Source organism: Platalea leucorodia (assembly GCF_965183815.1).
Source record: "Platalea leucorodia genome assembly, chromosome: 9".
NCBI classification, from domain to species: Eukaryota; Metazoa; Chordata; class Aves; order Pelecaniformes; family Threskiornithidae; genus Platalea; species Platalea leucorodia.
This window is the reverse complement of record NC_138831.1, coordinates 49215717-49241687: the sequence shown is the minus strand read 5'-3', so window position 1 is coordinate 49241687 and position 25971 is coordinate 49215717. Positions and strand designations below refer to the sequence as shown.

Below are 25971 nucleotides of genomic sequence, written 5' to 3'. Positions count from 1 at the left end.
ATGTTGGTTTTTAATATATGTGCTTCTATTTTTAGAGTTTTATTCTGAATCTTGTAATAGCAACCATTCCATTTTGGTATGAGGTCTTTTCTATTAACAGTCATCAAAGTGAAATATTTCATTTGAGTTAGAAAAAGAGACACTTGAGATGAATGAGGTTCTGCTGTATTTGGAGAGTTGAATGTTTCTGACATACGATCTGACTTACAAAGTTATAAAATTAATTGCACAAAGCAGTTAATTTATAAACAGATAGTAAAATACCATTAGCATTAAAAGTTTAGAAAACAATTATGAACCTCTTTCAAATACCTTGTAAACAAATATTCTGCACATTATTTAGGCATATAAATAATTCTTTTGGTGTTTATCTGGTTTAAAAACTAAACTGATACATTTTTTTCTTAAGAACAAATTGAGATCTCTGAGAACTACAGAATTCAAATAGAGGGCTGCTTTAGTTAAATGAGAAAAGGCTTATACTCTTTAGGTTGAAGGCAGGCTGTCTTTCTACCTTTAACTGACTTAGGGATAAACCCAGGCTCTTGATGTTCTCAAGAAGTTAACAAACTGAGCACAGAACTAAGTTTTAATTTAAAATCCACCTCTCTTAAGGACTGTATTTCCTCAAGCACTTTTGCCTTGCTTTTGCTTTGACCATTTCTGTCTATTAGAAGCAGGCTTTCCTCTAGTCCGGTTTGTTCGGTGTTGCCATGTACCAAAGGTGTAGAGAATGAGCAAAGGGGGTAAATTGCAACCTATAAATAGTGCTCAGTAGAACTTGTCCTCTGTAATTTGGTATTATTCAAATGGTAGCTAGTGTAATATGTTAAAGGCATCCTTTGAAGATATTTTTGTTAAAGGGCTGTTTGTCATTTTGTTGAGCCTCATACTTGAGTAGTTCACATCTATGGGTACATCTTATGTTAAAAGAAAGCTCAATTCTGCTCTCAAACAAGCTCTCCGTTTTTGAACATTAGGTTCAAAACTGACTTTTGTCCTATGAGTACTTGCAGGTCAGCTTATCAAGACACTTTTCCTCCATGGAGAAGCAGTGCCTAGGACAAGTGTAGCGAATGTCTTTTCAATAAACAGAACTCTCTCTCATGTCCTTTTCTCGTCAGCCCGCTTAATTTCCAGAGTAAGCTTTTGCATTGTTGCCCTGGGACTTTGAAACAGCCCACAGGTAGAGAATGGTCACTCATAGACTTTAATCTGTTTCATAAGGAACATTAACATTAAATCATGTTAATTAACATTAATATACTTACATGGCTTAAGACCTATCTTTGGGTTTAGCAGAGCTCTAGGAATAATTTAAAAGAATGAGCTATTACTCCCATTGGGATCTTGACTTCGAATCCACTAAAGGCAATGGGTGTCCTTGAACTAGCTTAGAAGGCTTTGAATCAGGAGGTAATTTCAGATCAGCTTTCCTGGCTATCCCTCTGCTGTTCGTTCTGCTTTGTGATGACTTCTTTATGCTGGGCTGTATATCAGTGCCGTGCAGAGCAAACCCCTTAACATCCCTTCTGCTGTTCTGGACCATGAGGCAATGAGCCATGTGGTTTTTAGATGATCATATGAAGATTCAATCTATTTTTAGGGCAATCTTGTTGCCAGGAATAATTTATGGGTCTTTTGATTTTAATGGTGGATTATGTGACGATGTAAATGCCTGAAATTGATATTTAAAAATATTTTTTTATGACTTAACGTTTAACAGATTAACACCCCTGATGCAGTTACATCTAAAAGCAGTTCCATAGTTCCTATCTATTTTGTATTTTTGACTGATGTCATTGGGGACCTCTGGGCAAACAGGATGACTTTGGTTTCAAAGCCCCAAATGAGCAATAAGTAGGTATAAGCCAGTACATTTAATAGATGAACTGTAAGATGATGAAGAGACCACACCTAATGAATTTTACACAATCTATTTCCAACTTCAATGCAAATATTTTTATTTCATGTTTAGTGTTCTGAATAATGTGACCTCGGCCATTGCAAGTGATCCCCCCCATCTAAGAGCTGAAAAGTGAATTGATTTTCCTTCAGTCACATAATAAGCATATGTCTCAGGTCTAGCCTGCTATATTGACACATGTAAAACCCACTTACATAAATCAAAGGGGGTATTTGGCTATTCTTCCATTTGCCTATAGGTTGATGGGAGAATAGATTGTTTTAATACCCCAGTTATTTATTTTGTTGGTACAGCCAGCCAGCCATAAAAATGATCAGTATCAGAACTGTTCCTTGGAAGAACCATTGGGGCTATCAATATCTTGAGTAGCTTAATCATCAAATTCATCAGTTTTAGTAGGTTTAAAGGTATAAATTCCTTTTAGAATGCATTTGCACTTTTTAAAAAAATTTACTGTTTAGTTGATTGCTTTTTCAAGTCTTTCAGTTTGTAAATAACTCCACAGTATTTGGATTTGCACAAAAGCAAGGAAGAAAAGGCCTAGAAGGATGTTTTTTTCAAAATTGTCTTTAATGGCTATACTTTTTCTTTATCTAGATACAACAATGGTGCCGCGTATGCTGTTCAGGTGGATTCTAAAAGGGCTTATTCTGTCTTTTCTGCTCAAAACTACTCTGTCCCTAAACCCAGATGATCCAAATGTTTGTAGTCATTGGGAAAGGTAATGTATAACATGCCAATTTTTTTTTTACTAGCTGATTCAGATTTTTACATTTAAAAGGCAAAATAAGGGCCATCATTTGCTAAATACCACCCTGCCTCACAAAAGAACCCGGATTTGCATGACAGAAATAGCACTTCTGATTGCCTTTGAGGATTTGGATCATCCCAAAGAATTGGTTCTAAAGCTAGGGCTATAGACCACATACCCCTGTGTTACCTGTCTGCTCAGCTCTGCTTTGGAAAGCCCCTCCATAGATCCAGCTAGAGGACTGCACTGTTTTCATTTATCAGGGAGGCACCTAGAGAAATGGTGGCCTTGTTCTGTCTTGCTTTTTCCTGGTTGTTGTCAAGCAAGACTCTTAGAGATTTCCACTAAGTTTTAAGCCCTTCCTGCTGCAACATGCAGGCTTATTCTGTATGGCCTGAACTTTGTGGCTGTATCTGCCAAATTCGTGTCAGCATCAAAGAGTATCTGCATGAAAGCACTGAGAATTAAAGGCCCCGGTAATTCTGTCCTCTCTATTGTTACAATGTCCTCGTCCTAAAAGTGGATCTGTGCAAGACAGTTCTTGTGAGTACATAGAAACCCACCAGCTTTGATGGAGTTCATGTTCATGCAGGGTCTGTTTGCAGAGGCTAAAGTTCCTGTACTCTTAAGTTTAGCTCGCTAGATTTCCAATTCTGTTCTGTGGTTTAGTTCCACACAAATACGAATTACTGTACACTTTAGCAAAATAAACCCCTTAACAAGAGGGAAAATGGAATCATACTTTAATGGCATTATATTTTGATTTTAGAGGCCTTAATTAGAGAACTAACTGTTTGTAGGTAATGCAGCTGCAAAGCCAAGACTGTACAGGAATAGGATTTTGCAGTCTGTGTTGTGAGGTGAAGTGCATTCAGAGCACAGGAATAAAATATTGATTTTGTCTGAAGAAAGTCAGCAACCTAGAGACCCAATCAAGGAGAAACAAAAATTAAATACCAAAATTGATTGGTTGTACTGACCAAGATGACTTTGTTACTTAGATGTTAATAAATCAAAGGGAAAAGATTGTTAGGGCAATTGCTGGATAACTAACAGGATCATAAAATAGTAATCAAGATTTGTGAGTGTTACTGGTTTACATTAATAATGAGCAATGTAAATATTTTACATTTTGGCATTGGTAAAAGTAAAAACGTTATTGTCAAATGCAGCAAATTGTGATAGAGGGCAAAAGCAACGTCTAGTAGAATTTTGGCTTGTCTAGAAGGGGCATGACTAGCAGGGCAGTAATAGTCCAATCTTCAATTTCAAGCCAATCAGACCCTCCAAGAAAATATTTTGGTATTCCCTTACGGGCGCAATCTCACAGGGCTTAATCACATCCGCAGTCGTGTTGATGAGAAGGAAATCACTTGGATGATTAAGACAATCGATGTAATGAATGACTTGGAGGATCTAATTCCTGGGGCTTGACCCTGCCTAGAATGACTTCAGTATCATTCTCCAAAGATATTGTAGATCTGATAAAGTAGAGCTTGTTTCCAGATCAGAACCTGAGATTATGAGTCTCTTAAGCAGTGCACACACTTACTGTAGGGCAATACAACGTTCTAAAATGACTGACACAAACAAGTCAATGAGATTTGTGTTCCTATATCATGTGAGAGGCCCAGACACTTTCAAAATAATCATAGTCATTAATATAGTACCTGTTGCATGAATAAGTAGTGTTTTGGGAAGGAGATTGCTGAATTCTTAGTATGGTTGGAGCTCTGTGTTTTCTAATCAATTTGCCCATTTTTTTATTTATATCCATTCATCTGTACAAAGGCAGGTAATCCCATTTTAACCGTATGTCAAAGTGTTCCAAATCTAGATGCCAGTTAATTCATGTTACAATTTTCAGATAGTTCTGAGGTTATTTCTGCTACAAAATAAAAGGATTAAATTTGTGCAGCAGAAAAAGAAACACTCTTCAACCTTTTACAAATGATGCTATTTGATTGGTGCACCCAATATTTGAAGTAATGATGCTGCTTCATCATAAAATGAAGCGTGAGCATCCCATCATGCTGGCAAAATGCAGCAGTGCTAAGTTAATATGAGCTCTTATTAGCACTGTGGAATACAAGCAAACATTAACAGTCCTAGGCAGGAAGGCAACGGAGACATTTTAAAAACATAGTGCTTTTCTCTCCTTCAAAATTTGCACTATCAAGTTAACCAAATGCCCTTTTCACCTTCTAAACTACCATGAATTTTAGTAACGCTTGTTACTTTTCCAGAAGGGAATGGTTTATTACTCAGACTGAAATCTCTATGCCTATTTCAGTTATGAAGGCCAAGTTAGAAGCATTTCCAAAATTTTCAGGAAGAGCTGTGGTTGAGGGAAAGAAACCCTTTTCTGGTTTTCGACAATGCCCAACGTTTCTAAGATTATTGATTTAATTATTTTTCATACTGGAGTTAGATGAGTCGCATATGCAGGGAACTGAAGCTATTCATGTTGCAACAAACACCTTTTCACTTTCTTTCTTTGTCTACTTCTAGCTACGCTGTGACAGTACAGGAATCTTACGCTCATCCTTTTGATCAGATCTATTATACAAGATGTACTGACATACTGAACTGGTTCAAGTGCACTAGACATAGGTAAGAGCTGATCCCCAGATATTTTAGTTTTATTTTGCCTTTTTATCTCCTCACAGAACTTTGATATTTAATCAAATTTTTGTGGTACTCTAATATAGATATGTACGGAAAGATGTATTTTAGTACAATAGCCAGGGTGTTTGGCATCCTAGGGCACCAGCTGAAGTAGATTTTTGCATTAAATTTGAGTGAGATCGATGGGAGTCAGTCTCTTATGGGGCCATTCAGGAGTATGTATCCTTGCCATTCACCCTGCCAAGGGACTGGGAGTTTTGATTACGTGACCAAACATGAGCAGCTATCCTTTCCAAGCGATCAGTGCATGTCCGGGTTTATGGTAGGAAGTCCCTGGGCCTCCTAAATCTTGAAGAATCAGGCACTTGAGGGTTAGTGATAGTTATAAATGGATCTGTATTTGAAATGCTGCACCCAAATCTGTATTGAAAATCAGGTAAAATGAGGATGGGTCCATTTCTAGCACTGAATGAAAGCTGATAGTAAACAGTTAATTTTTCCCAGGCTGCAAGAAATCGCTGTTATATTCATTCTGATTCCAAGCAGAAAAGTATCCTAATAAACATCAACTAATATTTGCAATCTTTCAAGGGAGTTTAAGCAAGCTACTTGATACCATAACTTTCACGCATTCGGTAGCAAAGAGGTTGTTTAGCACCGTCCCAGACTGACTGTGGGGTTTTGCTTTTTAGCTTCTGTGTTACAATGTATGGAATTGAACAGAGATGTAGAGCTTTCTGGACTATTGTATAGCTTGGAATGCACCAGAGTAAATTGTGTCAGTTTATCTAACACGAGGGACAACAGATTTTGTTCAATTTAGGTAATTTCAAATAAAGTAACACAAATAAAGCTGTTTTGAAGTGTTTGCTGTTAAATATTCTCTGTTAAATATTCCTTTTCTAATGTGGTATCATTGTTATTGCTATGAATAAGTCTAGAAAAGCTACAGAATGCTTAACACCTTTTAATTTCTGTGCACTACAGATTGAGGTGGGGAAAGCATGCTTTAAATACTGAACTGGGACTATAATGTCATTTTGAAGGCATTAATGCCTTGGAAGGGTTAGCAAGTAGGAAGAAATCACTTGGGGTTATCGTCACGTTTTGTGTGTTGAGAGCAGTTTCCATTGTGATAATTTCTTGTGTAGCACGCGGACACAGTGGTCTCCGTAAAAGATTCTGTTCATTCCGTTGATGATAGCTGACCTTGCTGATATGCAGAAATGAATTGTTTATTCTTGAAGAAACTCCTTGCCCTTGCTTTAGGACTGGGGACATGTTTTAAGATAGTCCTAGGAAGGGCTACGGTGATTGTCATGAGTACTGTGTTTATAATACAAGTTATATTTCAAGTTTCAAAACAAGTATTGATTTTTTTTTTTTATTGTGGCTTTTAATATCAAAAGCTTTTGTGCATTTTAAAATAATTATTGAATGCTATCCTTACTGTAATTTGACACAAATATAATTCCAACAGTAGGCATTGATTTTCAATATTGTCAAATGGCTTTCTGTCTTGCAATTTAGAATAAGTTATAAAACAGCATATCGAAGAGGACTAAGAACTATGTATCGGCGAAGATCTCAGTGCTGCCCTGGATATTACGAAAGTGGAGACTACTGTATACGTATGTACAGAGCTTTTATTCAGATGTGACAATTAGAAGTAATTTTTGGAGGAGCTGTAGACAAATTAAAAATTTATTGCAGTAATAATATTAAGGGCTGATTTTCAGAGTTGCTCAGAACCTTCAGGTCTCACTGATTTCAGTCAGAATTGCAGATACAGAACATTTCAGGTCATTTCAGGTATACGCATTTCAAGCACCTAAATAAAATTTTGCTGAAATCATTGGGGAGGGAGTTAATCAAGTTCCTGAGTACTTTCTTGAATCAGACCTTACTTTGGGGAATAAATTATGCAAGTATCCACCAACGTTAAAGAATTAGAGGAACTGACAACACTCGGGAATGAACTATTACATAGTATAAGAAGCAGTGTGAAGTTTCTGCCTCTTATCTTTGAAAGTTCTTACTTCAGGTAAGAACAGTTAAAATCTCATTGTGTTTCACATGTCAATAATTTTGCTCTTTTTAAAGCTTCGCAAATGTCAGAAGAACTTTGTCCTAATTGCACTGTATAAGTAAATAAAAAAGCTCTGGAGTGTGCTAGGTCAGTCTGAGGGGGACAAAAAGCGAAATGGATCTTTCAGCAACACCTAAGAGCTTTGTTAATGAAAAATGTCCTGTACATTAGTGTCACATGTTTTCAGTATTGCAGCTTTCTAAATATTCTGAGACAGATTGCATTTGCTACACTTTGCTCAAAAGGAGAGTGGAGCTGGGGATTTCTTGTCTACATCTTGTTAGAATGGGATTATGACACAAGAAAAACACAAGGAGGTTTTGATCAGCATCAGAATGCAAATTTTATTGACAGGTTTAGAATGCTATAGAAAATTTAAATGTGAAAATGATACAATTATCCAGCTACCTTTAAATATCTTGACAGAGTGCTTTAAAGCTATTTCCATCTAGTTCTGTTGGTGTTTTTATCTGAGTACCGATATTGTACTTATATTGTAATATATGGGCACCTCAAAAACATGAATGGACCCTAATCTCATTTTAAATGACCTTTATGCCAGTTACTTTAAAGGGGCTTTGGACTATGAAAAATTACCAGCCCTTTGAGAGAAGGCATTAGAATTAGTCTTATTTTACAGAGAGAGTAATAATTTGATCTTTCGAAGCGTGGAGTGCTGTTACTCATGTCCTGAAAAACATTTAATGTAGCCTATTGTCTTTGCTAAAATCCTTCCTGTGTTAGTAAGTACTTATCTTTAAATTTCTCAAGTGTCAATATCACTTCAGCAGTTGTTCCACATACTTTTATTACCAACTTGAATTTTGTGGCTCAAAATCCTGTCTGGCATAGAACATATTTTTTTATTTTTATTTTCATTTTTCTCTCTGCAATCTTGATTTTTTTTGTTTTTTAATTGCCATACTGGTTGCAACAACAGGAGATCTCTGTAGACTTTCTGATTCTTTGAGGATATTAATGTTTATTTTAAAGTGCTTTTTTGTTAGCATTAATACTCAAGAGTTCTGCTGCTGCCAGACAAATTTTGTCTTTATATTGTGGAGAAAGAAGAGCGTACACTATATACCAAGGTTCTGCTAATGCAGAACAGACAACAGGTGTCTGGTCAGACCAGGAATTTCATGTTTGACACAGTGCAGATAATACTTGCATTCTCTCTGTTGTTTACATGTGCAAGAGTCAGGTTCTTATATTTCAGTATCTGCATGGTCATAAATGCAAAGCGCATGCCTCAGGGACATTTTCTATCTATCCTCCTCCCTGGGAGATCTGAGCAGCAAGTGCAGCTGAGAGGGAAATGATGTAAAGGAAGAAGTTCTCCATCATGATTGATTCTAGATACTTGGGCTTATTGTTTTGATACCACAAGTAGCCACACAGAAAAACAAAACAAAACACAACAAAACCCCCCAAAAAGCAAAAAACAACAAAAACTGAAATCCCATCGAAACTCTCTGACCCTGCAAGCAGCAGTTTGAAGGCACAATATTTAGCTAATGCGATCCTTTCCATGTCACCCCTTTTGTTTCTAACACACCAAGCCCTGGTCCCATTAGTTTTGTTTTGTTTTGTTTTCCACGATACGTTCCTGTGCCAACAAGCAAATTCTGCCATTCATCATTCTTTGCAGTCAGCAGTGAATTCCATTTTCATTCCTGGTGGCACCTCCCTGCTTTTGCCTCTTTCCTCACCTTCCCTTTCCTATTTCTTTCTTTTCTTTAAACTGATATTTTCTGCTGTTTCCTAACAAGGTAGTCTAGTACTCCTGTCCCACAGTCCTCTAGACATGGTCAGTGCCTGCTCCTTTAACGGCAGCTGCTACAAGAGACAGGTCAGGAGACACCATCAAAAGCATTCCACTTGCCTACGCTGTCGTAGGGCGGCACGGTTCGGAGATGAGCCTGCTTCTGCTAAGCCCCACGGACATGAAGGGAAGGAAGCTCCAGCCCTGCAGAGAAGGTTCTCCCCACTCAGCCAGCCCCTTAAAATCTATTCCATTAGCAATCATGGAAGCCACTACAACATGGGGAGGAGAGAATATATCCCACAGTGAGTCTGATGATCAAAAGAAAGTTTGATTAAAAAACAGTGTGTAGATTAAAGGCTAATTGGTTCTTCTTTCATTAATAGCAGTCTTTATTTCTTGCAAAAGTTAAATAGCTTTGTAATTAACAGTGACATGTTTAGACTAGAGAAGGCTGAGTTTAAATCTCTATTAATGACTGTTTCTTGGATTTTAAAGCAGGAGTGAAGGCTTTCAGCTACTGTTTTGATCTTTTCCCTTCTCATTTACTATTTTTTATAGGAATGTCAGATATATGTTTTTATCTTTGTCCTCCTGTTGGGACCTACTAAATGGATTAGGCCTAATAAAATCTACCCTCAGTTCTAAATAACCAGGTTGACCCAGAGCTTCTTGCTCTGCCACTCTCTCTTTGGTGTCTTTTGTGCCTTTTTGAGATTTTTATATGCTACTGCCCCAGAAAAGGTGAAATTCAGGCACAAGGTCAAATAATTTAAACTGTTGACTGGTAAGTTATACATCTGGCCAGCCCATTAGTACTTAGGCTAAACAGTTTTGGGGTATAAAATTGTCTTTGTGCCTATAAAGGGCTTGGAATATTTTTGGGTTGTAATGGTATTCAAAAAAATACCACCTGAAAAATGCTGCAAATGCACATCCGCATTTTTTTTCCATTGATGTCTTAGCAATGGTTGCTACCATTCTGGTAGTTTTGCAAAACGATTCCTCTTCTCTGAATGTTCTTATACATGACATAGCTTTCACTGAGCTGTCCCTGAAAACAAACAGCGTAGTCTGGGTAGTAAATCAGAGCAACTGTGATTTACTATACTTTGTATGCTAAGGTAAGCTTTTGGCAGAGCAAATGCATAAACTGCAGAAAATCTTTTTTTAAACAACCACAGAGTTCAACTGCCCTTCAAGGTTTTCATAAGGATGTTTTAAAATTGTATTGCCTAGATTAGCATCTGTGGTAGATAAAGCATCTCTGAATACTTTGCTGCTCAAAAAAAAAAAAAAAAAAAAAAGAAAAGAAAAAGAAAAGGAACATTGCATGGCTCTCTCGTGATTTTTACCCTCTGAGTAGATGGTAACTGATTATTTCCCTTTAAGAATATGTCAGGTGGAAAGATCGCCTGTGTGCTAAATGGATACATTTTTGACTGAGAGACCAATGCTTTGTTCAGTCTGTCCATTTTAATCTTAGTCTTGCACTACAGATTTATATAAGAGATGTTTCTGCTAGGTAACAAAGGGTCAGAGACCCAAGCATCAGAGAAAAGGAAGAGGGGACTACAAGCGGCATCTACTTAGATCTGACTTTTTGGCAGAAAAAAACAACCATGAAACGCAGGGTTGGGAATTCACCTGTTCTTCACAGATTGAGATATTTTAGCCTTTAACAGTTTTATTTTTCACTCACATACCTTAGACTCTTTTTCTAATGTATAAATCTATGCAATGTGACAGGATGTAATAATGACAGGATTAGTGATTTAACAATCTTATTTGCTGCCATCTGTCACTCAAACCTGTGAAAATTCAGTAGAGTTATAGATTGACCATTTCATGGTTCTTTCCTTTCTTGGCCAAGATATTATTGATCTCAGACTGTTTCTCAAGATTCGGCTTTCCACATTACAATTGCCACAACCATCATCAGGGCTCCTTGACTTTGACAAATCCTTTTGTAGATAAATTCTTGGTCTCACTGGTTGAATCTCAATTTGTCACCTAGGGTGGTAGTTCGCTCAGGCCAGAGGTTAGGGACATCATTATTGTATTTGCATGTAGTTATTTACCCATCTTTTCAGCTAGCCTATGTCTGACACCTTTAATGAATTTCAAGAACAAATGAGGAATGTTCTTTTAATGGCTGACTCGGTGAAATTATGCAAATTTAGGACCTGATTCTTTTCAGAATTTTAAATAATGTTTCATAAATTCTGTAATTCCAATAGACATGCCAACTTCATCGTACAACGTACGCTTTTATATCGTAGCAATATGAACATTCATACCTCAGGATTGCACTCAAATTTACAAGGCTACATGTCTAGTGTAGTTTTTCTAAAAATCTTTGAAAAGGCTGCCTTATTGGAGCCATATGGCTAGATTGTTAAACATCTGTACCATAGGAGTAACAATTCCAAAGCTTCCTGCCATCTGGATGAATTACAATACTTGCAGCTCAATGCATATGTTACAACAACACACCGACACCACGGCAGAGTGTACTTATGATGAAAAGAAAAATAATAGCTTATGTAATCGGTGCAAAAGTTGTACACTCTTAGAAAATGTTGAATCAGCGGCTTAAACATCCTGAATATTCATAACGTTTGTTCATATGTCAGATTTGTTGATTATTTTCACTTTATAAGGCAGTAGCTCATTAACATTTTAGAAGAAATGTTGTCCCCCCTGCTTCTCACCTCAATTTTAAATTCCTCATGGTGAGCATTCCTGTAGCTTGAAAATATATTGTTTGAAAACTGCTGGACTTAGGAAATATATTTTTCTTATCTTTATAGACACACATTAAAGCCGGTGCTAGTGCTTTCTGTAAGAGCCTTACTGTTACATTATTCAAGTACGGCATTCTGTACATCAATAATGCAACATAAATTAAGGGAAATGAGATAGCAGTACATAGATACTTTGTATCAGGGGACATTCTTTTTCTCTTTCTGATTTGGGATGTATGAGTGCGAGAAAATGGTGTGGAAGGCCGTTCTGCATATAAGGTTATTAATTATAGAGTTGAAATGACAGTAGGAGACACTTTGAAATTTGTCCTTTTATATGCATTTGAGATGACGCCATATGTCTCTTTCCAGTGAAGAATATGGGGAAAATAATGTGGGTCCTGTGTTCCCATCTGAGGGGAAACTTGCCCAGGAATTAAGAAATTCTGCTTCTAGTAGTAGTAGTAGTAGTAGTAGTAGTAGTAGTAGTCACAGTCATAGTAGCAGCAGCAACATACTTACCGCTGTGTGGTGACTGGAAGGAATCCCTGTTTTCTATTGAATGAGCAGGGGGGTTGATAGGAAAGCAACAGAACTGGTTATCTGCATTCAACTTCTGCTGCCGTACTGCAGAGTGTAACCTCGCAGCCATACACCGATGTCCAGTGCACCATTTCACAGAACACAGTGGAGCAGGCCGCGGCTCTGCAAACAGTAGAGGCCTTTGCTTACTCATTCGGAGCATCTTGGGAGGCAGGTGTATGTGGATGGGAAGAGGGGGACCACCCTTATAAGTAGGTCAGTTGATTTTGTGGCACAGAGGAAGACAGTGGGTTGCTGTTTAGCCTAAAGACAATGGAGAGACCTCTTTGACGGGAAGGTGAAAAAATCAATTCTCATCTCCCATCCATCATTTTATATTTGCAGTCAGCTTCTGGATGCTGATGGATTTGCAAAGATGCTGGTGGGGAGTAGTAATGAAATAAGGGAAGGACTTCTGGAAGAAATGCAGTAGAAGGAGAAACAAAGTGTTCATACAAAGGAATGAGAAAAGCATAAAGGCGGAAAGGAGGGTATGCTGAAGCTATATAATGTCTCAAGGGGGTTAACATATCAGAGGAAAAATTATGCAGGCATTATATTTAGAAAAAGATTTAGACTGTTGCTAGTGTAGCAGTAAAAAAGCTTTTCTGGCTGCTTTAGGCAGTCTCAGCTGCATCAGTGTAAAAGAATACCGGGAATGTAGATACAGAAGGAGGCACTGGATCCAGAGCTACTCATAGTATTCATGCTAATGGCCTGGATGCCTGGAAGCTTCAGCAGGATCCGAAAAAAGCCACAAGAATCATAGATGTGAGTTCATTGTTGAATTCAAAGAGAGAGCCATGCAAAGTTTACTCCATTAATTCACCCACTTTTAGCAAAGAGAGGTTGGTCCCCAGCTGCTGTAAATCAGCACAGATCCACCATGTTTGAATGGACATCTTCAGTTATTTCATCCTCACTTCCACATCTTCTTTAATGTCTCGATTCCCTTTCAAAATCCCCTTCCTCCTTCTCCTGCTTTAACACACTCCAGTGTTGTTAATGCTAGTCTGCGCTGATCTAGAACGGTGTGGAGGGCACCGGTGCTAATCCACAGTAGCTCTGTGGCTCAATCCTTCCTCTGTTGCTGGTATCCGTTCACTTGCATAGACTTATAAAAACAAGATCCTCTCCATCCCATAGATGAGGGAACTGTTTTTGAGGATGTATACATACAGGGCATTTGTCATTTATCAACTTGTGAGGGCACAGAACTCCAGAAGATTTTTCCCTCCAAAAGAGTTTGAAGTTCATTAGTAGTCCAGACGTGCGGTGAGCTGGGTTAACTTACGGAAATCAATAGGGTCAGAAAGAAAACGGATGTGTGAAATGAAACACATCTTTAAAATTGAAGTTGTTTTCTCGACCACTCCTTTACATCCTTCTCCCATTTAATAGATTTATTTCCCTTGTGCTCTGAAGAAGTTTTAAAGCCTAGTAGAAAAGGAGGGAGAGATAGAGAGGAAAAGAAGTTACCTAAATCTAGATGGCCTTTAAAAAGAGCTTCTGATGTACATACAAAATCTGAGATAGCATCTTTTTCCACTTCTTTTCTATTGTAGTTTCCTCTGGCTGTGACCTTCCCCTGACCAGTTCCAGAGTCTTTGTCACACATTAACTCTAGATGTCTGGGAAGCCACCAGTCAGATGTGGGGGCCTGCTCTAAGGCAGAGTCTTTGTTGGCTGAAAAAAAGAGCTACTGCAGCCTATGCCAGGTGTAGGCTCCAGTCACCCCTCTTCCTCATTTCCAGGCATCTTATAAGATTGAAACTGTAAATAAAAATGAATCAATATCACTGCAAGGATGCCTGAAGTGCATACAATAGAATAATAGCATAGCACAGTGTTGTGGGTTAACCCCCGTACCTGCTGGCTCACTGACCCACACAGCCGCTCTCGCTCACTTCCTCTGGTGGGACAGGGGAAGAGGAAAGGAAGAGTAAAAGAAAGAAAACTTGTGGCTCGAGATTAAAACCTGTTTAATAAGCAAAAGAGAAGTGGAAGAAGAGAGAAATAAAAGAAAACAAGTGATGCAAAGGCAATCACTCACCACCTCCCATGGGTAGATTGATATCAGCCAGTTACTGAGCAAAAGATGGCTAAGCTCCCGACAGCCCTTCCTCTCCTTTTTTATTGCTGAGCATGACGTTATGATGCATGGAATATCTCCTTGGTTAGTTTGGGTCATCTGCCTGGTTGTGTCCCCTCCCAACTTCTTGCGCGCCCCCAGTCTATTGGGGGAAGGGGAGGCACAGCGTGAGAAACAGAGAAAGCCTTGATGCTGTGCAAACACTGTTCAGCAATAGCTAAAACAGTAGCGTTATCAGCGTTGTTTTGGTCATAAATCTAAAACGCAGCACCATCCAAGCGGCTTTGAAGAAAATTAACTCCATCCCAGCCAGACCCAGTACATACAGCCATGCCGTAGTTAATAAAACACACTCATCAATATGATCCTCATGAAATCTCCTTATGGTTTTTTTTGGTCTTTCCACCTCTTAGTTTCAGTAGTGACAGGGGACTACTTTGAAAGCTGGTGTGAACCACTCTTTTCAAATATTTTTCACTCACTTCAGAACCTTGGAAAGGATGAGCCAGTGTTGGCAGTTGTCTGTGCTGGCTGGGGGTTCGTGGACCTTGCTCCTGCCACCCTCTGGTCTCAGCCATTTATAGCAACAGCCATGGATGCCCTAAATATGTCAACCTGTGCGGGCAGGAGGAGGCATTTGGCTACCTGGGTGCATTTACTGACGGTTCAGCTATTCCCCATCTTCTCTGTCACAGGAATGAGACGGGCTGGAAGCACTTGGCAGATTGAATTTGGCCCAAGAGCTGCATGTTAGGCTTAAGTATCCTGCTTTCAGCATCTTCCTGTGTATGATGTACATTTCTTTTATGTGAACTTTTGGAACGCGTGTCTGTAATTGTTACGTCCGTTTAGCAGTCCCTCTTAAAAATACCGATGACATTCACACGAGGAATACTACGTGAGCTGCCGTATGAAATACCATACCACACTAGTTGTGTTTGTCAGTGCTGGTTTCTCAAATGCTGGGTAATACCTGGGAGTGGGTTTACTGGGTGGGAATTTAAAGAGGTTGTAGTTCCCTTTGTACCCAATTGCTTTGTCTTGTGTGGCACATATTCCTTGTCTCGTGGTAGGATAGATAGATACATTATTCCATGGATTTCCAATTACTTTTGCAACTGCGTCCATTTCTGATGAATAGGTGATAGCCTATAAAAACAGGCCAGCTACTCTGGAGCTTAATGCAAACAGATACTAACTGCTCTGTCATGAAACAAGTCTTCAAAATTTGTAGAAAACAATCACATATGTTAAAATAAAAAGTACTTACAACTCTGAAGTGCAAATCATTTAGACCAAAGTGTAAAAATATTAAGATGCCAAATTGTGCAGATGACGACTGTGGGACTTTAGAAAAGAAGTAACTTCTTTCTGTTGAAACCATACTTTTGCATCAGGAGCCTGGCTTCCAAAGGTGTTGAATGCTACAGTTTCCATCAACTTGGCTGAGAACTGTGGCTATACACCATTTCTAAGTAGTGTTAACACCTCAACAATAATGAATGTCAGCTGTTGCTGTTGAAGTAACAACTGATCTGCAGATTGAGTTGTGCTTTCATATGGATGCACTAATTCTTTCTGTAGCTTTATATAGCAAAGCACCTTCCCGAGACATTTGCATGAGTTACTTTAGTGAAGTGGGTGATAATGAAGCAAAATGGCATGAATTCTTCATGGGGGGAAAAAAAAAAAAGACTGTGATAGGGCAAAATGGCTAGTAGGAGTGAACCAAAGGTGCCCAACTTGCACATAGATGGCAGTTTTAGGTTTGCAATAGAGTCAGTCAGCAAATCAGTGTTCATTTTTGTTCCCTAATTGTTCTCAGTGAAAGAAGAAGATGATGTCAGCTGATAGCTTGAAAAGCATCTGTTAACACTTCATACTCTAGCGCAGTGTAAGAGTATTAATCAGATATCAAAAAGGCTAATCAGAGACAGAGCTCTTCCAACCAGCCATGGATACTTCCTCTAGAACCAGATATTCTTTGACTGTTTACACAGACATTCTCTTTTCCTGTTATGGGATTGTAGCATTCCACTTCATATTTGTGTGTTGTCGCACATGCTTTTCACTTTAATAAAGGTTTTTTAAGGCTTCCCACGAAAAATTTTTCATGCAACTTCAGTCCATTGCAGATTTGATCACACAGCATTTTTGAATAATTTATCTTAAGCTCATGTTTTCTAACATAGGTATCCACTTTTGCAAACCTCACTTTCCCTGATGCAGTAAGTCAAGAGATCTTTTCAATCTATTTAATCCCAAAGCTTTCCTTCTTTTTATCAAGATTTTTCCTTTCTGAATACTATGATTTACTTTTATTACTGTAACACCCAGAAATCTATGTGCAAAACCACTAAAAGATAGCCTTACTTGAAAAAGCTTACAACTTAAGTATGTAAATTAAGTCAAATAAAGAGATTTTTTTTCTGATTAAAAATAAGAAACTGTGTATGAAACACATTATAAACATACTCGTAAAGAAATTAAACCTGGTATTCAGAATAGCAAGCAACAAAAGGAGGCTTTCAGTTACAGCAGCGTAGTGCACGTACAAGTTCTGCTGAAGCAAGTCGCTGGTACGTACCTTAGGATCTGATATCACTACATCTGCATTCACAGGTGTCGCGGTTTAGGAAAATCTACAGTTTAAATAGGATTCCTTTCAAAAACATTATTAAAAGCATGCAAAATGATTTTTTTCCCACCAAATACTAAGTAATAGTTTTGTTTATGCAAATGTTATTTAACATTTACCTTATAGTAAAGGGTAAGCATCTTCAATAGTTTTTGACAGTGTAGGTAAAAGGTTTTATTTCCAACTTCCATCTTCTATTTTTAGGCAACAGTGTGAATCACAGGAACCGGAAAGTACATTTTACCATGTCTCATTAGTAGAAAGTGTCTTTAGACACTTCGAAATTACTAAGAAATTGGACTTGATCCTAAATCAGCTGACCTCCTGCAATCTAGAGTTGGTTACAGACAGTTTAAACTAGCGGCTTGAGATGAGAATCAGTCCTCAGAATGACACAATAATTTGTTTCCTGGGATCTTTTTTGCAGTTCTTTTCAGTAAGTTGTTGCTCTGAAATACATTGCTATGGTTGCTTCAGAAATGTGAGAAAAGTGAAAAGTGTCTGCATTTAAATATCCATCCCCAGTAATGTTAGTGTAGCTTATACATTAACATGATCTTCAAACAGACTATACTTCTACCCTTGGTTTCATCAGGGTGGCCTTCATTTGCAGTGTGTGGCTTGGTCTGAAATGAAATCTGAAATGCGTTGGCCCTCTAGGGCCCATGCCAGCTAATAGCCTGGCCTCAGCGACAGGTTTGCCTTCAGAAATTCGTTCATATTCATCCTATTCTGGTGAGAAAAAAAGAAAGGATTTTTGTTAGATTGGCTTGATGAAATTTGGAATAAGAATGAAGAAAGATTTTGTTTGAAAAATCAATAGTTTATTCAATGTGCTACAGGACTAAAATTTATCTAAGACAATCGGTGTAATTTAGTTTTATTAGGTGTTGCATTGCTCAGCAAAGATAGCCAGAAGTATCATGCAGTCCAGATGTCTCGATCTATCTACTTTTGATCTTTTAGGAACAACATTTTTGATGTGCCCATCCTCACTTTTACACACAGCACATACTCTCTGCCTATGAAAATCAATCAATCAGCAGTGGAGCTGTGTCATTTACTGACAGAAAATAGAATTTTCTTGGCATGAGACCCACAATTCAGGGCAAGTCAGTAATCAGAGAACTGCGGACGTGTGGCAATGGTACCAGATCCAGAAATGAATATTTCACAGGAACAGTAATATGATGGAATTTGTACACAAAGAAATTGACTTAATGCCCTGAGTGGGTAACTTGTAGCAAAACAGACAAGTGCTGTAATTTTGAGTTGATTTCCAGAGAACATAGCAAGACGGCTTGGTTATTTTACTAGACTGTTTAGGCCAAAGTCCTGCTCATGTCTCTCTCACTGTCTGCTGTAGCACCTCTGAGAATCTTGCCCTTGTTATAAATGTGTTGTTTTTGTTTTATAATAGCTCATTTTCTTTGACATTATTCTATATGCTTCCTCTATCATTGCTTAAATCAAACAGCTACTCAGCCAGCATTGGAACCCGTAAATTCTTGGTCTATTTGAGTGATACAGTCGTAGTAAGAAAGCAGAGGTAGCTGTGATATGAAGCAAGGCAATAGCAATATACCAGTGAAATTTCTATAGTGAGGTTTGCTCAGCTAGAAATGCCATCCCACAACTGATGAGTTTCACACAGTTCTGCCATGTGTGATACAAGTACTTGCCTGTTTATCTGCAATTTAGCTATCACCTTCCTCAGCTGTAGGGCACTGTATGTTCCTCCAGTCTTTTTCTGATGGAAATGTTTGTTTATTTCTGACTTACCACTTTTAGCTAATTTCTAACTTTGTACTTCTCAACTGGCAGCTCACTTTCCATTCCAACACAACTCCTACGAGAGCCCAGACTGCAAACAAGATACCCATACCTATGAGTGGAGAATAGTCATTCCTTCAGCAGGCTGTTGCGTGCAGTTTGATGCTACCTGCCATCACAGGTAGTTTGGTAGATCAGGTTATGCTTGCTCTTCCTCTGGTAGGTTTGGCTGCTCCTCCGTGTGTTGGCAGGAAAGCTGAAAGGACCAGGGATCTTAGTTAGGTATGAGCTTCTCCTCTATTCCCCAGCTTGTCAAGAATTTCATTCCCTCAGGTGATAAAAAAAACTCCCCTAAGGTTAAGAACAGAATGATTGGGCAGTTCTTCCACTGGTTTTAGCACAGGAGAATCGCTTCTTTCCTCCTCTGTCCTCAAAAAAACTGGAGCCGCCTGCTGGCAAATATTATTTGACTGCATTGAGTTTTAGTGGAGTATGGCCTGCTAGATCATATACAGAGAGAATGAAAGACAATGCGTAACAGTAGATGTTAATATCGCTACATTACTTAGAAAAAGATAGTAGTGCTCTTCTAAAGGTGCAATATAAAGCACAATTTGCAGACAAATTGTCATTAAGTTTGCTGGTTGGATGAATCAAGTTCCAGTAGAAAATTAACTCATGAAAATGTATTTTCTACAAATTGCTGCAAAGAGTTGGTCAATTTACCAAAATGGAAGGAGGAGACAGAGGGCACGGGGCATAGGAGGGGAAAAGCTTTCCTGGGTCATAGATTCTGATCTGCTGATTCAGGATCTCTCTTAACCTCATTAACAGTTTGAACCAGCGATAATGATTGTTTTGAACCCCGCAGTGAGGCAATGGGAAATCGTTTACCAGAAAAAGTTAAATGCTGAAAATTATCCCACAGAATAATATTGTATTAAAACATTGATCAGCACAATTGATCTCAGCATAAGTCTTTCCTCTCAACATGGTGGAAAGCAATGATTATTTCTGGTTGAAGCAATGGCAGAAAAGGCATACAATCAGTTGCAGGCCTTAAAGTATTAACAATTATCAATATTTAGCTGCTCTCCAAAGAGTTCTCTAAGGGCTCAGATTCACTTTCTGTGATGACAGTGAGAACGACTGAGCCTTAGAAAAGGTAAGTGATTTGGGAGTGTAACCTACCTTAGAGCAGTCAGGATTTCACCTGAAGGTGGAATTTATCTTTTCACCCCACAGAGCGAGCCCAGGTGCTTGTATCTCCTGATCCTTCCGGAGCACTGGGGGTGAGCAAGAGCCTTCCCTGTGTGGACTGTCATCTCTGACCTTGGTCTGAGATGTGTGACGTTAGTCATGAATCTGTTGAAATCAGGCATTAGACAGATGCTTTGTCTTCATTGCAGAATTTGCCTGAGTTCTTAAACTTAACTCCCTCATGCCTTTGCACACATTCTTCTTGCCAGAGCTTGGTTGTGACTTTATCTACAGACTAACGGATTAGTGTTGCTTTTACCCAACCTCGTAACTGTCCACTTTGCAGGACAGATGCACTTCAGTGCTCAGAGTCCTGGAATGCCTTCCCACAATTCCCTTTTTGTGCTTTGAAATACTGCAAAGCTCTTCTGTTATTCGCACAGCCAAGACACAAAGCGGTTCAGCTTACTGAGCCCAGTTCTGATCTTCTGACATTTGCTGCTTTTCAGCTCTCGTTCAGACATTATTAAATGGTAAGTACTATCTCCCATTCCCTCTCTCTACCAGAGCAGATGAAGCCAATGGGGCATCAAAACGACACAGTCTGTTAAATGTGTGACTCCCATCGACCTCTCCTTTTGCAGGGCTCTGACCTTCTCCTCCATTACTGTCACTGGCACTATTTTATGGACACTGACGGGATGCCACTCTTGTCTCAGGGATGTGCTGCTCCAGCTCAGCTTTTCCTCAGAACCAACCAGACTGCAATTCCAAAAAGTGTTCCACCAGTCTTGCTTTTCTCAGGGCACATAGAAAAAGTGGCAGTCTCTTCTCTGCCTTGGCCTTCCCCCGGCACAGTTTTCTTCCCTAACCACTCCCTAGACTAAGGCCTCCAGCAGGCAATAGTTTGCGACATGGACTAAAGTAGATTCTCATCAGTGCCAGATCCTCCAGTAGTCGCTAAACCGTGAGCATTCCTCCTGTGAGGGACCTGAGAGTCTGAAACACTGAGGTCTGGCTGGAATTATTCCAGGACCTGTACACTAGCCCATGTCGTCTGCCTGGGACACTCAGCCATGACAAGAACATAGGAGTCCCTGTGTTCACCTTCTCATTAGTCATCAGAGCTGCAGATTGCCATTTATCTGGTAACAGAAATCTGAGCTGAAACTATTGTAGGTTTTATGCTTATTAACAAATCTTTACCTCCTAGCGATTGATACAGGGATTTACTGATATTTTGTCAGTGATGACACTGACATATGTCAGATTCTGCTCCTGGGAGAAGACAAAATCCTCAAAATGTATCTCCTCGATTCTTTTACTTCAGACATTCACAAGTCATCTCTGGCACAGCCTACTCCCTAAGCTTTGGCAGGGTGTCAAGACTGAGGATAACAAAATCCTAGCTGCTATCTTGAACAGATCAATATCTCACTAAGGCAATGGTCAGAGACTCCCCATGTCCCAGATGACAAGAAAGGCCATTGATTCTGTTCTGATTGCATAGATGCATAGTCTCTAATTCCAAATCTGCCAAAAAATGTAATGGAACCGCACGTACAGGAAAAGGAGTTGATCTTGTGACCCGTTGCTGTTATATGGTCTTCAGTCTCATCTTTCCTTTACTTACATTGATCTCTTTGGTTTTGTATTTTTCTATTAGTACTTTCATCAGGTACCAAGAGGAAGATGAAAAATAAGAGTTCCCATACACTGAAACAATAAATTCCTCAAAGCCTGAGCAGGCTTTGAGATCTCTTCATATCTTCATCTATTAAAGTTCTTAAACCCTGCATTAAAGTGCTGTCCAAGGTGACAAATTAATGGATGTATCCTGAGTGATGACCACAGAAACAGACATTAAGCAATGCAAAGAACTATTATCCCATTTCACTGAAACAATTATTCAGGAAACCATCTAATCAGCATGATTCCTGACAGAAAGTCAGTGATTTAGAGGGGGAATCTTCCGTTCCACAAATAAGCAATAACCTAAGAATGAGGAAAACCTACCTAGATGCATTAGCTGTAGTCATCTTTCTTCTACTATCAAACCACCCTTTTCCGAGCACATTCTAAGAGAACCTAGCCAAAAGCTGACTCCAGGCTTATCTAATGAAGCTAATATCCTAGACTCAGCATAACCTGGATTCAGGCCAGTACATTAAGATGGAAACACCGGAGTGGCCCTGAGCGAATGCGGTCCTAATGGATAAGGGGCAAGCATCTTTTGCATCTTTTTTCATCTTCTTTGACCTCTCTGCATTATCTGAAACCACTGGCCATGAGATACTGCTATTTCACCTGACAAAATTATTCTTTCCCCTAAAAGTGGCACGAGGGACAGGAGGAATGTGCTAAAATGGCCCAAATTGTTCCAGGGACACATATTAAATAGTGAAGGAAAACATCACTTTTTCGATTAAATTTCTGCTTTCTGTAATCCAACAACTACCAAGCATGGGGCAAACTGGTTAGATGACCTGAAGTTAAAATACTGGGAATGTATACAAAAAATGCAGGTCTACTTTTGGTTCAGAGCAAATAAACGGAATCGGTCAGAGTTTGGGTGAGATCAGTGTATAGTGAAGAAAAACTGGCAGAGACTGCCTACGGTAGGGCAGAGAAAAGAAAATTATTTTGAAGAGCTTGCAGTCATGGGGCAGCGTCCTTTTGCCACATGTGCAGTCAGAACAGACCAGTTCATTCTGTGTAGTTCTAGGAGAGTGCCTGAATTTCTCATCGTGTCTGTGCTCCCATACAGTAGCATCTGGATCTTCATTGAGGGATGTTTTCCATTATTATAATGTATCGACAGTTATTTATGCTTTCCGTCACCTCCTGGCTGCACTGCAGTCCCTGGGCAGAAAGCCTGCAGAGCCTAGGAAGCTCTAGCTTGTACAGAACACTCCAGCACGTCTCTTCAGCAGCGCACGCTGCTATGAACGAGTGCAGCTCATGAAGCCCGTTTTCTGCTTCCTACCCTGGGTTTCTGTAAACTTTGTAATTATACTGGTCTTTGTTTTGAAGATATTTTGCTTGTCTGGCATCATAAAGTCCCACCAGCTGAAGTGGGAGAGAGATGGAACTTGCTGGGTCAGTGGCTGTGAACTCCTCCAGGTTCAAAGGACCACTGCGAATGTTACCACATTCCATCGCAAGCACAAGACACATTTTTTTGACTCTGCCTTTTGTGAAATAAATACACGTTTTATGTTTGGACAAGCTAACTAACTTTCCCAAGCTAAATTACTCCATACTTCTTCCCCTAGAACGAAACTCCTCTCTAAATGCACTTTCACCTCTAGGAAAGAGGCTCAGAAGGTCGTTGTGGCAGGTGTTAGGTACGTTGCTTAATGGAGTACAAGTAGTCAATGGGTTGATAATGTAGTGATGAGCAGGGTATAACAACGCATATAAACCAGCGTGGTACAGCAGGGTTAAACCCTGCAAAGTCATGGTTTGGGTCCATACGGAGGAATGCAGCGCCAAGGAAGAGAGAGTGGCTCTGATCCCTGGACTGCGGCTGCCTGCGGCTGGGATAAACTGCCTGTGGTGCCGCCCACTTGGAGTCGCTCTGCAGTGAAAGTGTTCTCCAGGCAGCAGAGCCGGCTCCACTTAGCAGCGTGCTCCTCAAGAACAACATCCTGGCTATTTCATACCTTTGTAGATGGGAGACGCCGACAACCCATTTAGTATACCTAAATTCAAATTCAGGACAACAATTAAAAAATAAGTGCTAGTGTTAGAGAAATCTATGCGGTTATTTCAGGTGTGAAAAGAGTTTAATCTTTAGGTCTATTTCCCTGAGGATTGACCTTATATGTTAAAAAAGACGCTGTTCGTAATTATAAAGTAAGTGATAAGCATCAAATGAATTGTTACAGAACCCTTTTGTTGACTTTATTCCATGATAAGGAGCAGTTGCTGTGTGACCTTGAATGTGGCCAAATAACTCATGCTAAACGCATTGCTACAAAGATGGCATTTTGGCAGGGCTTTGATGTAGGTCATTTTATTACCAGGCTGAATCAAACTACAAACTGATCTTAAACTCATGCCAAGAATGCTAATAATAAACTGATCAATGAGGTGCTGGATTGTTCAAGAGAATTGGTCAAGGGAAAATGCAGACATAAAAAGTCTGGAATTCCAAAGGTTGAACTGCTTGGGCTATTATACTGGGAGAAATTATACTCCTTGCATTAGTACAAGTTTTCTTTACCCCAGGGGCCTTTAGCTGAGTGTTGAACAGGACAGTGTCAGAAAGTATATACTTATCTTTATTTTTCTTGACCTTTATGTGCAAGTAATTTTTATAGTTCCATTAACTAGTAAGATCATTTGCAAACCACTGTACAAAGTATATTGTGAAGAATGCCTTGGGGACCATTGTATCCTGTTATGTTGAATGTTAATAGAATGAAAAATTAATTTAAACTCTAAAGATTAGAGCAAGGCAAGACTTCCCTTTTATAGGGGAAATTCAAAATTTTATTTGCTGTGCTAAAACTTCAGAATTGTACCCTAATATGACCTTTATATGGACGTTTATAGGCCTGATTCAAATCAGGCAGTGCAGGAGTCTGATTATTTGCCTCCTTGAATAAAATGGCTTATATCAAAGCTTCCCCTTTTAAAAAAGGGGGATTTCTGTGACCCCCCACATATGGGATTCCTCCTGTGTAATTTCACAGCTTTAAATGACTGTATGCTAGAGAACTCATAGCTGCTTGTTTAGCAAGTTAATAAACCAGAGATGAGAGAACCCAGAGTTCCAAGGAGTGTCTTTACCTTACTTGACTCTTCAATTGCTCATTCAACGTTGTCATCTTCAGCTATGCAGAACTTCAAAACACCTAAAAACAAAGATGCAGTTCTCTATAGTACTTTTCTATATTTTGCATATCACTGATGGCTTATAGAATGAGGAATACTGTCTTGAGTCTTGCTTGCAAGTCTCACATAGCACTCTTCCCAAGGGACTGGAGCGCCACTACAGAAGTCAGCACTTCTGCCCGTAGACAAGTGATTAAGTAAAGTTTATTAGCATAATTAGTCATTATTATTTCATATTTATGTTAACATATTTAAGGTGTGATATGTTTGTGTGGTAAACCAGCTAAATTTAGACCAGTAATGAGCAGGAGTTTTGTTCTTTAGAAGAGCAAAGAAATAGTCCACCATCAACCTTCTTGCTCACAAATTATGCTTTAACCTGAGACCTTGGCTTAGTTAAAAGGATAAAAAAGTTGCATGTTTTACATGTAAGAATAATTTATTATTGTAAATGTCCATACAGGAAACAGAAAAATCTCAGTTTCGATTTCCATACCGCTTATAAATTAATGTGTAAGAGTTACATCAATGAGAATCGTATTCTTAGATAAAGCCATATGGGGCAGAATTTTCCAAGTATCCCTGTCCCACCATACTGTTTATCTTTTAGTACACTGTACTTTTAATAACCAGTTGTAAGTTTGTGGCTGTTCTGTATGTGGACTTCCTGTCATAGATAACCAGCCATTTTCAAATGATTGCATGAAGGCATGTGTGTGTTTATTGGAAAACCGTTTTTCTAATACCCTGACTTGAATTTCATCTTACAGCTGTGGACTAGGATGCCTCACTGTCTTCCGAAACCCTAACTCAAGTAAAATAAATGCACAAAAGATGAGGACAATTAGTGACTAGAGAATTAGCTATCAATATTTCATGCCCCCTGCAATACTGTCTAAACACCAGATATGAAATAAGAATAAATTGCACTTTGGAC

At 39.0% G+C, this 25971-nt stretch overlaps 1 protein-coding gene across 2 annotated transcripts in view; it reads left to right on the top strand.

Annotated features, from left to right (window-relative positions):
* The first annotated feature begins 6861 nt into the window (after positions 1–6861).
* The window catches only part of MEGF11 (multiple EGF like domains 11), a 212833-nt gene continuing 193723 nt past the window's right edge, over positions 6862–25971 (top strand). For both annotated transcript variants that reach the window (XM_082322222.1, XM_082322223.1), the window contains exon 1: positions 6862–6937. In XM_082322222.1, coding sequence (XP_082178348.1) covers positions 6877–6937 — 61 coding nt within the window. In that variant the 5' untranslated portion in view covers positions 6862–6876. The remainder of the gene's footprint in view (positions 6938–25971) is intronic.